The sequence below is a fragment of the Linepithema humile genome, chromosome 2, assembly GCF_040581485.1.
Source record: "Linepithema humile isolate Giens D197 chromosome 2, Lhum_UNIL_v1.0, whole genome shotgun sequence".
Taxonomy (NCBI): Eukaryota; Metazoa; Arthropoda; class Insecta; order Hymenoptera; family Formicidae; genus Linepithema; species Linepithema humile.
Genome location: NC_090129.1, coordinates 22,515,899 through 22,532,045, shown reverse-complemented (window position 1 = coordinate 22,532,045; position 16,147 = coordinate 22,515,899). Strand labels below are relative to the sequence as shown.

Here is a 16,147-nt window from a genome sequence, read left to right as displayed (position 1 = left end):
TTATCGGCCTTATAAATTGCATCGCGTACGATTTCGCCCGGGGCATAGAGAGTAAAGAAGAAAGTAAAAAAGAACTCGTTTCGTGCATTATGCTTGTCGCACGTCTGACTTCATCGTAACGCGGTGTTTTTAACGAGCAATTAGCTCTTGGAAAGTAGAAAAGTGTATTTATCTTTGTGTCTGGAAGATTCTTATAACATAATCGAAATGTCCCCCCCGCACTGCGGTCTCTAACGTAATTTCAAATCTGTGACATGACCCAATAATGCTGTCATGAATATGCGCATATCATTCCACGAGAGTTCGTATCGTATCACTGAGAAAGCAGGGGAAGATAATTAGAAAATTGTGTCGCAATGCACTTAATGCACGTGCGCGGAAAGTGAAAAAGAAGCCGTTACATTCGTCTCACGTCCGATTTAAACGTAATACAATTTTCCATAACAAGCAGTTAGTTCTCTAGAAAGCGCGGGGAACAAGTATCCAAGTCTGTCGCGTAAAAACACGATCCGTTTGATGCTTCTGTGAGGCGAGTCTTATCGGAGGACATCGAGCGCCTACGCGCGATAAACCTGGCCAATTAATGAAGCCGCCGCCTTGCAGCTTGTTTCTTCTCAAGGCTCGAAAGAAAAGCACGAGGAAGTTACGTCTAGCTTGTCGCAATTAACCGCGGGGTAGATAGAAATAAGGAATCTGACCCCGAGTCGCGAGCTGACACGAACGGCGGCGCGGGCGAGCGGTATGCAACGTTTCCGCTTCTCGACGAAGGGAAACAGCGCCGTGTGAGAAACTCGACGACGCGATATACTCGTCGCGATGTGTCCGCTTGATATTTGGCCATGTTCATTGCTTCTTCGATCATTTGTTTATTCCCAAGATTTGGATTTCAATCGCAAATCGACGAAATTGAAAGTACTTTTAGGGCAAAAAATAATTAATATAAAAAAATATAAAAAAGATTTCAAACTTTCGTTTATCTTAATAATTTCCTAGGATATTCTGATTCTGAAATAGAATGTAGAAAATAATTGTGATAACGAATTATGTAAATATTCTGATGTGCAAAAGCATTTTAGAAAACGGAAAAGTAAGGTGGTTATATATTATTATGACTCTGCATACAAATATGTTACTCCTCCGCATTAACGTTGATCGTGGGTGGAGGCGTTGTGATACAGGTTCCGCGATCTGGCTCGTTGCCGGGATTGACGTGCGAACCTGACCTAGGCGCGTAAGCTTGTTGGATAACTAATCGCGTTTTTCCATCGCTGCATCGTGATTAGTAGTCCACCGTCTCCCAGCTCCCTGACTTAGCACTACTAAGTGAGAATTAATTGTTGGTTGAAATGCGCTCAGGAGCAACACGGGATTCGTATGCATATCCGTATCGTCTTTTACCGTGATTTGTAACAGTTAACATGACTCGCAGTAGCAGATAAGATGAATCTTCTCTGACAATAAGATACGTGATTCTTATTTCCATAGTGCTTCATCCGTAGAAGCCGTTTAGGATTTAATAGCCAATTTATTTCCAGGAGTTGTTATTCATCCGAGCGTTTCATCTTAAATATTACATTATGGATACATTTATTTGAAGTTATTTAGATTCATCTAATTATTTTACTTTTATTTGTAATTTAGTACGACTGAATCTTAATTTGAATCTTAATAAGCGAATTTTCTTGCGAATTAATCTTCATTAGATTAAATCACTTTGTGTAATGCGATTGCTATAGCGCGAATATGCATATAACAAGCGTCATTAATTATACGGTACTTGCTACGGAAGAATCAATATTCTAAAGAAGTTGAGGCACGCTCGTGCCGTTTCCACTTGGCGCCTCGGAATTACTTGGCATGCCGATCGCTCGAGATGCGGGACACGCAGTAATCGAAGGCACGCGCGATCACCAGCGGTCACATTTCCGCCGTGGAAATGTTTGCGCCGGATATTTCGGTAGACATGACGTACGTTTAAACAGACACGATCGACTCGAATAACATTATGTCCGTAAATACATCGACGTGCGTCGCGAAGTCACAGTTTGATTATTCAGACAAGAGTTGCGATTTTGTTTATTTCCTAAAGAAGAGCAAGGATATGGAAATGATGTAAATTAAAAAGATGATCGAAAAGAATGGAAGCGGAGAACGTCGTACATCGTGATTGCTGTCGTAACTAGTGGCGGGAAATTGCGAAAAACGAGGAGAAGAGAAAATAAGAGATATTAAGAACTAAACATACCGGAAAATGCAACGATGTTGTAAGGAGCATATTAATTTGCGAGTCGGGACCACCGAGCTCCTCCGCCTCGCGCGAAGCAGGATTGATCGCAACGCGGCGCGAAAGAGAGAGAATATCAGAACGGAAGCGAAGTTACCGTTTCCTCGGACGGGACACGTAACTCCGGGAGAGACGTGGAAAAATCCTGCTCTCCCGGTCATTCTGGTTTTTCGCATACATAGATCGCGGCGGCAAACTGAACGATTACGATGGCGGTGACGGGGAGGAAATGGCCGTGTCGGTAGGGAGGAACATACGAGAAATAAGCGCGTAAACACCCTCGAAGATGACGGAAGATTCATTCGACGGTAATTTGCACTTCATAATTATAGCACTTCCGGAAGGAGAATGCCAACCTCGGCGCGTACATCGTTACGTCGTGGATATCATAATGGTGCAATTTAATTTTCTTCTGCGCCGTGTCAATTTATACACTAATAAGCCTCGTAATTTTTTTGCGGGATTTTCATTGAAAGCGATTTTATCCTTGAAAATTCTCTCGTCTGAGGGACCTTCGCGGAACTTCGTCACGTGTCGAAGTCTGTTTTCAAAGCTGCACTTCACGCAGGTGCGCCTAGGTGGGAGGAAATGAAAGGCCGAACGAAATGCTGTAAGGAGGTTGACTTCGCGGTGCAAAACTGTAAATGGATCGGCGGGCATTGGCGAACCAATAAGGACCAGTGTAGCAATTTGTATGTGGGCCACGAGAAAGTCACGTGCTTTTTTTTTCCTTCGGGATACATTCGCTTCTTTTACACTTTCGCGGTCGAACGATGATATGGTGCCGCGTTTTCGAATTTATCGTCGCCGCTTTATTAATCGGCAAGCGAGAGAATCGTTTTCACATAAAGATAATAACAGAGAATCTCGGGAATTTTTGTAGTAAAATTCTACGAGCGCATACGACGAATGCTATAAATATTCACGAGGCCGGTGTCGATGAAAGAGACCGCGTGAATCGTTTTTGCTGTACATTGGATATCATAAATCAGATGTTACGGCATCTCGCCCGGCGCCCGATGTACGACTTGGCATGACGTCGATAGTCCGCAGCTGTTTCGATTAAGCTTCTGCGGAATCAGGAAGCGCCGGTAAACGTACGATGCGAAACGGATGCGTACGCATCCACACAAAACGACGCAATGACTTTCCACTTGCATTACAAAATATAAGTAGTGTGAAAGAAATAGTGGCGCATTAGATTACTTGCTATGACAGATGAAGATAGTTTCAACCTGCATCGCTAATGTCCGAGTAAAACTCGTATTTCTTTCGCTCGATTTCTTTGCCGCGCGCGACCGCGAGTTCGCCTCAAAGATACTTGGAGATCTCAAATTGATTTATTTGTAACCATTAATGTCTCTACATTGATATATCGTTCTTCTTAAGTTTCCTTTTTAATAAACGAAGCTGACTCAGCGGAAGTGTGGGATTATTAGGATACTTTGAACATCGCCGTTATATCTCGTTTAAATTCTTGGATATTAAGTTCGTTCAGGCTCGTACATATGTTAGTTTCGATTTCTTCCGTGGAGATTAGCAATTTAATGGGCCGCGTGAAATTTACATTCTGACAACTTTCAAAGGCACTTATATAATTATCAACAGATTATATCATTTCATTATCACATACATAGATGAGAAATTTATACGATGTAATCTTTTTTGTCATTGAAGTGAGTCTTAAAAATTCTGTAAATTCCAGAATTTAAAAGTTCGAAATTTCAGAGAAAGTTTATTATCTCAATAATTCTCTATGAATAAATACTTTCAAACAATAATTATAAGATTTCTCAAAATTAAAATACTATTAAATTTTATCACATACATTATATTTAAAATCTTGAAAAAACGACGTGGCATAGATGCAATCAGTCGAAAGCACTTTGCGTTCCCTGTTCCTTTAGGACGGACGGGGCGGATTTTGTGCGGCGGTGGCGAAGGTGAAACGCACAGCAAGGCCAAGGTAAAGGTAAAAGGTAAAGGAGGGGCAGGGGAAATGCCGAGACTGGAAGAGAAACCACGCGCGGCGAGCCGCGCAAAAGTCAACGAACCGAAATCGGCGTGTGAGCCGATAATCCACCGACGTTATCCATGCGTAAATCTCAATAATTATGATTTACGCTACATTCTTAATCTCGAGAACGTATATTTTAGAGCGACGTTAGGTACGTCCTCTTGAAATTCTCAAGGCGGTAAATTCGCCTCGATGATTATCGATTTGCGATGCGAAACGCGCGCGTATGTATTTATACATATTTATACATATCCATTTATATCAAGCGCGTGATAAATAATCGCAGAATTACTTCCCTTATGCCAGCAGATAGTCTAAAGAGTTATTATTCTTTACAGTCACATCATGCGTGTGCGTGGTGGTGAATTTTTACAGTTGTACAAATCGATTTCTAATTTGAATTCTACTAAACCACAATCCGATCTGTACCCCGCTGTCGTAAACAATCTCGAAAACTGCAGAAGAATCGTATTTATGTAATGTATGCGTGGATATATGTACGTCATAGAGGATCTCTCGCCGAGCTTATGCCGCGTATGGTTTATCACAGGCAGAGGCAAATGACCGCCGCATAACTTACAGCGCGCGCCGAGTCTTCGTCGTGCGCGAATAAACGGAGTTAACGGTTGATTGCCTCGTACAAGACGCACGCAAAATCAGTTTTAAATTTCGCTTTGCGCCTTCGCCTCGCGCGACGATCATCATCGTCGTGTATTCCACCTTAAAATAACATTGCAAGTCACTGTTGTGACGCGTTTCCATATTAAATGGCAGTCCCATGTCATAACCGCACCACAATGTGAAATAATACAATAAGCAAAGCGTATTAAAAAGCAAAACTAACAGCAACGTCGGATTCAATCAATTCTCCCGCAGAAATTGGTTCTAAATTCGTCCGCGATATTTTCCACGGTGAAGCACGTCTTGCACATTCTGCTCCAGAACAAACACTATTCCCATAGTAATAGCTATTTTTCCACCGGTGTGTTCATGAATAATGCACGGAACGACGAAGAGCGAGACAAGGCGATTCCGCAGAAAGTCTCAAGCTTGGTTGAATTTGGGTGAAACACCGTCATGGGCGGGAAAAGAAATCTCGTCCAACTTTGCTCTCGTAAAAGGAAAATGAGCGCGCTCATGATGCGCGCGAATCACGTACCAACTCGGTCTGCCGTATATCGGTTAATCTACGCGTATAGAATTTGCATAAAGACCGCCGGTGCACTTCTTTTCGCGCTGCAAGCTGTGCGCATCGCGAAGTGAAAGCTCCGCCGGCGAAGCTGGTTTTGCGTGTCAAGTACGGCCGGTGAAATGCGTAAGCGTACAGATCGCTTCCTCCGTGATCCTTCACCGTAAAAATATATACAACAGGTGCAGTAAGAGGCTGTTGCCTATTGGCAATCCGCCAAAGAAACACCTACTTTCGTAAGCTTATACGCATAAGGAAGAGAAACTTACGCCGGCGAAAGATGATTGTTTTTTCTTTCGAAAGTAAATTAGTAAGATATATATCTCTCATAGATTGAAAAGTTATATTAGAGCGCTTATATACAGCTTTAGCAGCGCCTACGCTTTCCTCTTCAACCCGTCAACTATTTTTGATTTTGTCCCCGATACATACTCACGATTCGGGTACGGAGAAATCGTATCAGTTACGGTCGATGTGTGTGCGTACGTGTATAAGTTAGTATTCCGAGACGCGGCACCTGTGCGAGAGAATACGATCTGACGGCTCGCGTCGTCGACCTTTGGAAAGCGCGTCTCAGCATATTTCCGCGGGCGAAATTACCGAAAGACTAATACGCGTGCGACCCGGTTGACCCCCATCTCGCGAACTCGCTTTCTTTCTTCCTGTTTTTTATTGGGAAAACTTCTTTTTAATGTTATGCCAAGATATCTTCAAAGAGAGAGAGAGAGCGCGCGCATTCTCTATCGATTAAACCGTTAAATCTTTTAAATAATTCCGAGCCTATTTTAATGAAGGAATTAAAATGGAAATCAGATTTGGAATTTAAAGAGAAATTATTCTGTTAATTATTTGTAGAAATAAAATACTTTTGCGTGACTTTATAATTTTTTTAGGCAAACTTTTTTAATCAAGTGAAGTTCTTTGTACGAATATATTCTCTCTCTATAAAGCCTAGCTAAAGCTCTGAACATTCGTATAGTCATGCTCTGACAAATGGATGCTGCTAGGCTTCTGCGTGCGGTGACGCCCGATCGTCTTCGTGACGAGGACAATTATCGACTCGCGGAAGCATCGACCGCGATGATTTGCACAACGCTTGTTGAAGTACAGCCGTCATTTTCCCTTCTGAATTCCATTAACTCCTCGGCCGGCCGACGAAAGTGCGTTGACACGTCCCGAGCTGCGAGACGAAGGCGCTTTTCTGCGAGCGGTGGTATCGTAAAACGACGTTGCTTCCTCACCGCGGAAAGAAAAACGTACGCTCGCGTGACTATTTGCGCATAGTGCGTTGTAAAAATTTATAAGCTTCTCGCGTCGTAAAATTCTATTTAGAAAGCGAATATTACACTCTCGTCGAGGAAAAAGTTGCGCGTGCGCGACGTGCGAGATGTCGCGATTTCGTGAATAATAAGACGGTAAGATTATGAGGTGTAGGTATGCATCGTCGCTTTCTAACAACCCTCAAGTGTTACATGTGCAGCTTGTTAACATGCCACTCCTCACAGACTTTGGACAGAAGTGTTTGATAAATTATTTATTAGCCTCTGCCGTTTGACCCTTATTTTACTGCAATTCTTTCGTTAAATAATCATCCTGTCCTATTTTCCTATGTTTTTTTCTCGGAAATTCTCATATGTTTGACTTAAAGCGGTATCTCGATGAATGTCTCAATACTCTAACAAACTTTCTCGCAATAAATATTCTCGCAATAATTATTTGTAACTTTTATGAGTGATTAATGACGTTTTCGCTGTTTCTGATACTGTCTGCTTTCTACATGGCATTGCAAGAGTTATAGTTCAGTAAAATTATGCGCACCTTCAAGGAAATATTAACTCACCTGGCTTTGACCGACTCGATAGGATGCAGGATCAACGTCGACAGTAAGCAACATGTCTTCGACGGCGCGACGTTCATCCGTCACGGGGCTTCCAGGACGAGCATTCACGTTGCTCGATAACAGTCCGAATCGACGTCTGAATTCACCTAGGGCCATGTGCTTCGGGAATCCGACTTTGTGTAAACGAACAGCGTCGATTATCTGACTGCCGCGAATCTGTACAAACGTATGAAAACGTGCGCGATTAGATTCGCGCGGTACTAATCCTTAAAAAATTAAAAAATACTTTTTTAAAAGAAAAATATCTCACCTGCGATCGGAGAAGAGGCACATTAATGACGGTGTCCTCACTTTGATTCGATTTCACGGAGAGAAGACTCTTATTGTCGGTGCAACCGGCATTGTGTTGCGGCAGAAGGCAGTGCACAAACTTGACGCGAGTTCTTCGCAATGTCTCCACGAGGCCATCCTGGAAACAATTAACTCTTACGCTTGATTCCACTTAACGTCGGGGATACACCAGAGAGAGAGAGAGAGAGCGCGATAATTGAAAAATCGCAGTATTGTCCTTACTAGATAGACAGTGAGATAAAGAATACAAAAGAGCACGATGTGGCACCAAAACAATGCGATGCACATTTCATCGAACTTTTCAACGTAATGAATATCTCGCATTTCGTGGGATGAAGAGTGATTCGTTTTAAATTAGCTTGTGCGACGTTTGTATGACAAATACATCATACGATAACGTTTTATGCGTTACGTGCGATAACGTTTTATATGGAACGTGCGATAACAGTCTGATCTTTGACACTGGTGACGAGTAACATTCAAAGATCTCACAGAAATCGCAACATTCTGAGATATTCGCGAAACATTAAATTTATTAATAAGTGAGCAAAAATTTTAAATATTAATAATTCAAATTATTGCGGACATAAATAAGCGCGAAAGGAATTAATACTTACCACGGTGAATTTTACTTGAAGACAAACGTTCTTTCTTTTCACGGCCGTGAATGTTCTTCTTATGCTCGAGGCTCGCCTCAAGGACTGCGAGCCTTCGAGTCCCGGCATGGAACTGCATAGAGCACCGGAAACACCGGCACCCCGAGCACTCACGAACAACTTGCTCACATGTTCTCTACAAAATTTTTACGACATTAAAATTTCATACTCGGTGAATTAAAAAGTCTAAGTAAATAAATCTGCAATATATGCACCTTGTGCTTTCTTGAAGTATCGTAATGGCACTCTTGGCGACGGGATTTTCGCGCGTGGCTTTGAGCCAACCGGTCGCAGTATAAAGTACGGGATTTGTTCCTAACAAATGTTGCAACACGAATTGATTGTTTCCTGGCGCTTTTCTTAGAAGCATTTGGTGATCTGCAAGAGAAATATATTTTATGAATTACCGTTTTGGCGTAACAAATTTCAGAATTAGCGTGAATGCGGTGGAAAATTAATTTTACCTCGATCTCCGTAATGAGAAAATAAACGGTCCAAAAAGGTTTCGTCACTGCCTCCTGGACACACGGTTTCCTCGTCCAGCAGCCAGAGTAATCCCTTTCGTTCCATCTGTCTGCCGCCGCTAAGATCGCTCTGACTAGTTCGCAACATCGTTGCGCTTTGCGAGCTTCCGCGATCCAGGAGAGAAACTAAACCTTGAGGCGATCCAATACTATCCTCGTCGTAATCGTCCTCGTAATCTACATCGATGCCCTCCTGGACGTATCTGATAAATTTTTATAAGTTTAAGCATCCATGATGCTGTCTTTATACTAAAATAAATAACATAGTGTTTGTTGAAGAATTAATTTTATAATTTTTTGGAAGAATCAAAATTATTTGGACGGTTTATTTTTGAGATTTTGTACCTATCCTTTGGAGCTACCAAAGTGGTATGATGAAACAGTAATTGCAGACGTTCCTGCAAATAATTGTGACAAAGATCTTCGAAAGTAGCACCGGTTTGCCGGCCGCATGAGGCAGGATTTTGAAAACCTGGCGCATCACACAGCAGCACAGATGAGACTGTATGTACAGCGGATGATATGGATCTAAAAAAAAAACAAATACATTATTAATGAAATACCGATCAAGAAATACGGAAATTTAATAATTTTATAAAATTTGAGAGATTCTTACATTTTAAATTATTAATTACTTAAACTTTCAAGAAAAAGTTTTTAAAAATTATCAATCTTTAGCTATTTTTTATTTAATCTTCTTGAAATAATTAATGAAACAAACTTATAAAAGCAATAACGCTTTACGGCATCTGCAAAGAAATTCTGCAACGTAATTTAATTGATCCATCAATTGATTTACTTGTTAATAAGAGCCGCGACGCAGTGGAAGACTTCGGAGTAGAGTCCGACCAGGAGTCCCTCTAGCGCGTCAAACCCCATGACGTCCTTGCCCTGTTCCGTCGGGCTCGGTGTTCTCAGAGCTGGCCTCGGAGTACTTGGCGTTCCGGCACCACCCCCATTCGTGGAGAACACCACTCGGCTCAGTTCCTCGACGGTGGTGCCCAGCAAATTGGCGGCTTTCTCCGCGCATTCAACTCTCGCGAATTGCCACCTGCTCTGCGAGCTGGTGCCAGCTTTCACGGCGCCGGCACAACTTAAGTGATAAATGCCAGCCAGCACCAACCAGATGACTTTTTCGTCCGCCTCAGAGATGCCGAGTATTCTGAACGCCGCGACGATGCGATTGAACTCGACCATAGCCCGCTGCTTGTCCTCGTGCTTCTGCAAGGGCGTGACGAAGGGATTGTTCTCGGCGACTAGATTCGTGAGGTGTAACTCTTTCCTCAGCGCGCCCTCCGCGCCCGCCAGCAAGCGATAAACCGCGTGAAAGGTCGGATCGCCATTCGCACGTCGGCCGATTCGCGACTTTTCCAACAGCAGTACCTTGCGAGGAAACGAAGAGTGAATTTATTTTGCAAACACGAGAAAGACGGCGCAGAAGAATGTTTTTTCTTACTTGCAGAGAGGCAGATGCGATCTGACCCGACTGATCGAAATCAAGACTGAAGAGCTGCGTGAAGCGAGTCGCGTTCGAATTCATATGCGTTCTGCTGTTTCCGAAGGCTTCGAGCACCGTGAAGAGTGCATTCAGCTTCTCGATCGTCAAGATCTGTAAAGAGAAACGACAGTTGGAAAAATGTTCCGCAGTATTGTGTTTATTATTAGACGCTTCCACTCGCCTTGTTAACTGTGCCAGCAGCCAGTACGAGATAATGAAGGGCGTGTTTGAAGTTCGTGGTTTTCCCCGCTCCGCTACGCCCGAGGAAAACCAGGGAATGGTCCCTGCGTGTCGCCAGCATTCCTCTGTAAGCCGACTGCGCTATGGCGTAAATATGCGGCGGCATGTCCTCGCTCTTGCAACCTCGGAACATATGCGCGACCTAAAGAAAGGAGTGGAATTTTAATTTTAGATACAAGCATTCTTGAAATATGGAAATTTATTACAGACACGAAAAACTTGCCGAAAGATAAATGCAAAATTGAACAAGTATCGTCAAGTAGAGAACACAGTCTACAGTAAATATTACAATTTTAAAGTTGAAGTTTTTGTAATTTAAATTGTTATATTGAGAGAGAGAGAGAGAGAGAGAGAGAGAGAGAGAGAGAGAGAGAGAGAGAGAGAGAGAGAGAGAGAGAGAGAGAGAGAGAGAGAGAGAGAGAGAGAAAGAGAGAGAACAGTGTACAACGAGAGAAAGTGGCCTTGCCTTTTCAGAATAAATTGCCAATGGTGCAACTGGATTGATAACGATCATGCTGTCTCCTGCATACGTGTGTATCAAGTTACTGGCGTAGCGTTGCCTCAATGTATGAAGAACGGACGATTCATTGAGGAATCGTAGCTGAGAGAGCTCTTCGGCTTTATCGAATTGCGGTGGATTGGCCTAAAGAGATGCAAATAACGATGAATGAGACACGACGATTGAATCGCTCACTTTGATTGATCGCGCAATTATTTTACCTTCTCCACGTCTTCCTCGTCGACGAGCAATTCCTCTCCAGAAGTGGTCAATCGGATCCTCAGCTTTCCTGTGTCGGGATCGGCGGAACCGCATCTTGTGGCGGGAGTGAAGCCACCGCGGTGCAATAACCAGATCTTCTCGGAAGTTAGCCATGCTTGTTCTTGCGCCAAATGCTCTTCTGATCGCGCCTGTGTAGTATCAAAAATAAGAGTGTAATTAGCACACGATATATATAACGATTTATTTTCCATTGAGTTGACTTTGTCTAAACAAAAATGAACAGTTTATTTCGCCACCAAAATTTTCAAATTCAGTTTTAAAGGTTTGAATCGAATTTTCTAAGACATATCGATTTAATCAAATAAGCTCCTAAGATGTGATTTGAAGCAATAAATCGTGATGTCTCGATTGTCTCTTTCAAGAAAGATTCAGCGAGCTACAGTAATTGAATTGTCCGCAGCGGTCTCTCAGCATCATCGCTAACAGTCACGCGAGCTCGTCGTTCTTTGTTTTTTCCCGCGGCGCGAAGCGAACGACCATGTAATCCCGAGCTTAGTCAAAGACATTTTCCCCAGGGGCGAGTGCGAGGATAGCGCACACCTACGCGAATGAAGTCGAATCGGCAACGTCCTCGAGTATGTCGCTACCGGCGGCGGTTAGTCGCGGTGGATCGTTATGAAACGTCTTATTGCGTGGCCGTGCGGCGCGCCACGACTACAGACGAGCGGATCTGCGTACCATTAAGCGACCACTCATTAACATCCAAATGGCATTCGCTCGATCCTTTCTATTTCTATCTTCCCCCGTCCGTATCCTTCTATCCCTCTTTGGGATGGAATAATTATTATCTCGGAGGCATAGGAAATGGGCGCCAATCAATTTAGTATCGAGTGAAGTCTTACGTCGAAATAAAACGCGGAGAACCGTAATAGCGAGTTTTAGCCGAGGATTATCAGTGCGCTTATTTACAATTATGCGATATCGATCGGAATCGTATAACCGTTTACGCGGTTTATTAGCGTGTCATTAGATTTGCACGAACGAGAGTTAACCGCGTTCCGCGACTTTATTCTCTCTAAATCCGTGAATCACCGTATCGGTGCAGCTGCGTGTTCCCGCGTATCGATTTCCGCATCGAGCAACTGCGCGGCGGTGACTCGTGCGGTTCCACCAGGTAAGGACGACAGATAGTTGAGTTTCCTGGTACATAAATTACCGCGTATCAGGTCCCGGGGCTCATTGGTAGCGCACAACGCGCCATTGTTTCGCGGATACGCGGCAAACGCCGCTCCTTCAAAAGGCCTAAACGAGGGGATTGTTCGGATATTACAAGTTTGCCCTTTAAACGCGTTTCACGCGCTCTCACGCGACGACAATTTGCCAGAAATTTCCCAAAGAGGTGCATATTACGCTAAAGGCAAAGCTGTAATCGCACATCTATATTTTATCGCGATTGATAAATCGCTAGAAGAAACGTTTTGCATCTTGCGCTGTTTCGAAACTGTGTATATTTCATGAAAATCATCGATATTTCTTTTATTTTATTTTATATTTTCGACGACAGCTATTTTCCAGACTGATAACTTCGGCAGTTCTGGAGAAATTTCCGGTTTCCTTTGAATCCTTCGCAAAACACATACCTCGTCGATTTGCGGCGACACTCTATTTTCCAGGAGCACCTCGAGGCGCTTCATGCATTCTCCTTCATCTTTGGCGCGACCACTTTCTCTGCCTTTCTCCATTACGTTCGATTTATCCATTTTTCCCTTTCCTCGTATTTTCCGCCTTATCTTTCTGGCCAGCGCCAGCTCGAACAGTTCCTCCCACTCGATAATGTCCTGAATCGGCTTTGCACATCTTTGGTGACCCGGCCGACTCCTCTTCGATATCTTTTTCGAGTTATTCGCCCAGTTGCTCTTGAAACCGAACATTCGATAGCCATTGTCCACGTTCGGTGTCCTCTGCTCGGCTTCCGCCGTTATTCTATGCCACTTGCGCTCCTTCGGCGTCCTGATGACGTTACTGTCGTCCCAGCCCTCCTCCATCCTCCTGATCCTGTCGTCCACGCATCCTACGCGCAGGGTATCCGCCCAGCTTTCCTTTCTGAGACTTTTGGACGCCCGTTGCAACGGCGAGCAATAATTGCTACCATGAGATCCTTTGATCCTCTCTTTGGCATCGGATTTGGCGCTCGACGGCCGATCGAGACTGCGATTCGAGTTGACCGAACGATTTTCCAGGCAACCGTTCTGCCCGATTTCGGACGAGTGCATGCTGTCGCTATCGCTGCATTCCCACGAGCTCGTGCTATTTCTGCTGTGCTTCCTGTCGAGTCGGCCGGGAACAACGCCATTACTCGAGACGCAGGAATCGTGCTGCTTCGCGAAATCCTGCGCCGGTGACTTCGAAGATTTCTTCGGGGACACATTTCGACAGTTATTTTGCTTAGCAATCCCGCTCGCGTGGGCTTTGCCCCTGCAGGATCTGTGAAGGAGATGATGCGCTCCAAGCGACATATTGTCGATCTCGTCTCTGCTGCGCGGCATCTTCAACACTGCTTGTTTCTTCGGGGAAGTAGATTTCACGTTGTCACTTTCCCAATGCAATTATCACTAATCACAGCGACTTCTCTCTCCCGGTCTTCCTAAGTTTGCTTGAAAATTCTCACATGTGGAATTCTACATTCGACCGTCGAAAGCCGAAAGTTAGCACGATAATCGATTATTTCTTTGATATGGTAACTGTGATATTATATTATAATTGTATCAAATATTGCTTTAAATACGATTTTCTTATAATATAACATACGCATATAACATACGCCTTAAGCAGTATTCGCTTGTCATCTGCGAATCTTTGTTATTTTTTTGTTGAATATTTTTTTCCGACGTTACGCGGCAATCAACAAAGAACACCAATCACTTTTTTTGCACTCGTAATTTTTTGATCAGATGGCAAACCTTCGAAAGCAATTATCGAGCAACACACCATTGATCATCAAACTCGATTAAAATGTTGTATGCTATTTCATGAAGACACAAACGTCATCGTGCGTCCTATTAATTCCTTGATACGTTTCTCTCAAGTCTTGCTTCGGAGCGTTCCAGCGAGCGGTTCGCATCCGCGCGAATCGAGACGCGACTTCCTCCGCGAGTTCCTCTCATGGTTCAAGACGGCGGTCACGAGGACAGGACTCGATCACGAGGAGCATCACGGGTCTCCCGAGTGTCGACTGAAGCAACGCTGGTGCTCCGAGACAGAGACAGGTCTCTCGTCGTGGAGAGTCGAGGAGAACGAGAGAGGCGTGTGCCCACGAGAGCCGCCCGGGAGTGAGTTCTTTCTCTCCATCACGAAACGTAATTCTCCCGCTCGCTCTCCATCGTCGCCTCCGTCCTCGTCTCTCGCTCCCGTCGCTCAAGCGTCCCTCTCTTTCTCTCTATCAACCGGCCGACCATACGCTCGTTCGGTTACTTCGATGTCCTTCCTTCGCGATTTATACAGACAGCAAACAGTCGGCCAGTAGGCCGATACGTTTCCGCGGCGCTCGCAAATGTGGCCCGCGAAAATTCGGCGGTCTAAACGAGCTACTACGAACATTTGATCATGATTCGTCGTAAATTTGTTAACGCTGTTTGTGGCGTTTCGATTGAGAATAAATTGAGCTCGAATCTACTTAAAAATGTATTAGGATGCTTGAGTTTTAATATATTCCTCTGCTTAACTCTCATAAATCAGATTTGAAACTTATGATACAAGCGCACTCATTATCCGAAGTTACACGGTCTGCAAGTTTCTTCTTAAAGGCTATAGTACTCAGCCTACAGAAGCGTAACGCGAGTGCAACCAAGAGGCATTTCTGAGAAACACTTGACTCGATCGTTGGTTTCAAATATATGTACGTAGCTACCGTTTACTGTGGAAAGCTCTCGCGCTTTCGAAAGCTCCGAACGCGAAACGGAGGAAATGGAGTAATATAGAGATATTTATATATAGGCTTCCTCAGAAGGGAGTTTTCGTGCGCTCGGCAAATGTGTTAGTCAAGTGATTCTCAGTCTAATCTTACTGCGAAACACAAAATTGTAATTTATATAAATTAGAAAAATTTATTTAATCTTTTTTAATAGACATTCTAGAGATATTTCTTTAAATTCTATTGTTTTACATTTAAGTTTTATATATTAAATCTGTTGCATACAACTACTTCTTTATCGTGACGTTTTTATTTTGTATATGACTATAGTATTGCGAGAAAAGAAAATCAATTCTTTAGGACGAGAAAATTTTCGCAGATTAGTCACGTGCGTTGAGATGACGGCTCAGTGCGTGTACCGCACGTGCTGAAGCGCATTCGTGAAGATTCGAGGGAGCATCGAGCTGCTATTTTAAGAAACTCGTAACACGCGAGATTGCGTCCAACCAAAGCGTGTTCCCCGACGGACAAGCGTTGCCACAAACATGCGCCTGTACAGAGAGACGTAATATAACGGAGAAGCCGATGTTAAACCTTTGCGGTTCGAATATTGCGGTCGCAATCGTACATACGCGGTCGCGGGAATCTTTTGATTTTCGATAATTCGCTTTACGCTCATATCTTGTTACAATCAAAATGGCATATCGGTAACATAATTGATAAGATAATTCTCCTGCTTTTTTACCGCTTTTCTTAGGATAAAACTTGCGAAAAAGCACTCGGAGAGAGAAATAATGCCATTGAAGGATGCGAGATGATCAACGAGCTGTGAATAATCGAGGCAATTAATTTTCTAAACGCGCCAGGCTTTGAATTATACTAGATCGATGACACACCATTGTCATTGTTTGACGCGT

The 16,147-nt window shown here is 43.6% G+C and overlaps 1 protein-coding gene across 5 annotated transcripts in view; it reads right to left on the bottom strand.

Moving 5' to 3' along the window:
- LOC105668858 (unconventional myosin-XVIIIa) overlaps positions 1–16,147 on the bottom strand; it is a 45,115-nt gene that overhangs the window by 15,705 nt on the left and 13,263 nt on the right. For 3 of the 5 annotated variants that reach the window (XM_012361479.2, XM_012361478.2, XM_012361480.2), the window contains 11 exons: positions 11,320–11,508; positions 11,066–11,242; positions 10,541–10,741; positions 10,318–10,470; positions 9,661–10,244; positions 9,207–9,389; positions 8,802–9,064; positions 8,553–8,715; positions 8,299–8,473; positions 7,641–7,799; positions 7,331–7,546 (listed from right to left, as the gene is read on the bottom strand). In XM_012361479.2, the coding sequence (XP_012216902.2) occupies positions 7,331–7,546; positions 7,641–7,799; positions 8,299–8,473; positions 8,553–8,715; positions 8,802–9,064; positions 9,207–9,389; positions 9,661–10,244; positions 10,318–10,470; positions 10,541–10,741; positions 11,066–11,242; positions 11,320–11,508 (2,463 nt within the window). Of the gene's footprint in view, positions 1–7,330; positions 7,547–7,640; positions 7,800–7,903; positions 8,030–8,298; positions 8,474–8,552; positions 8,716–8,801; positions 9,065–9,206; positions 9,390–9,660; positions 10,245–10,317; positions 10,471–10,540; positions 10,742–11,065; positions 11,243–11,319; positions 11,509–12,960; positions 14,555–16,147 lie in introns of those variants that run through there. The other 2 variants (XM_012361481.2, XM_012361484.2) reach the window with 2 other exon arrangements.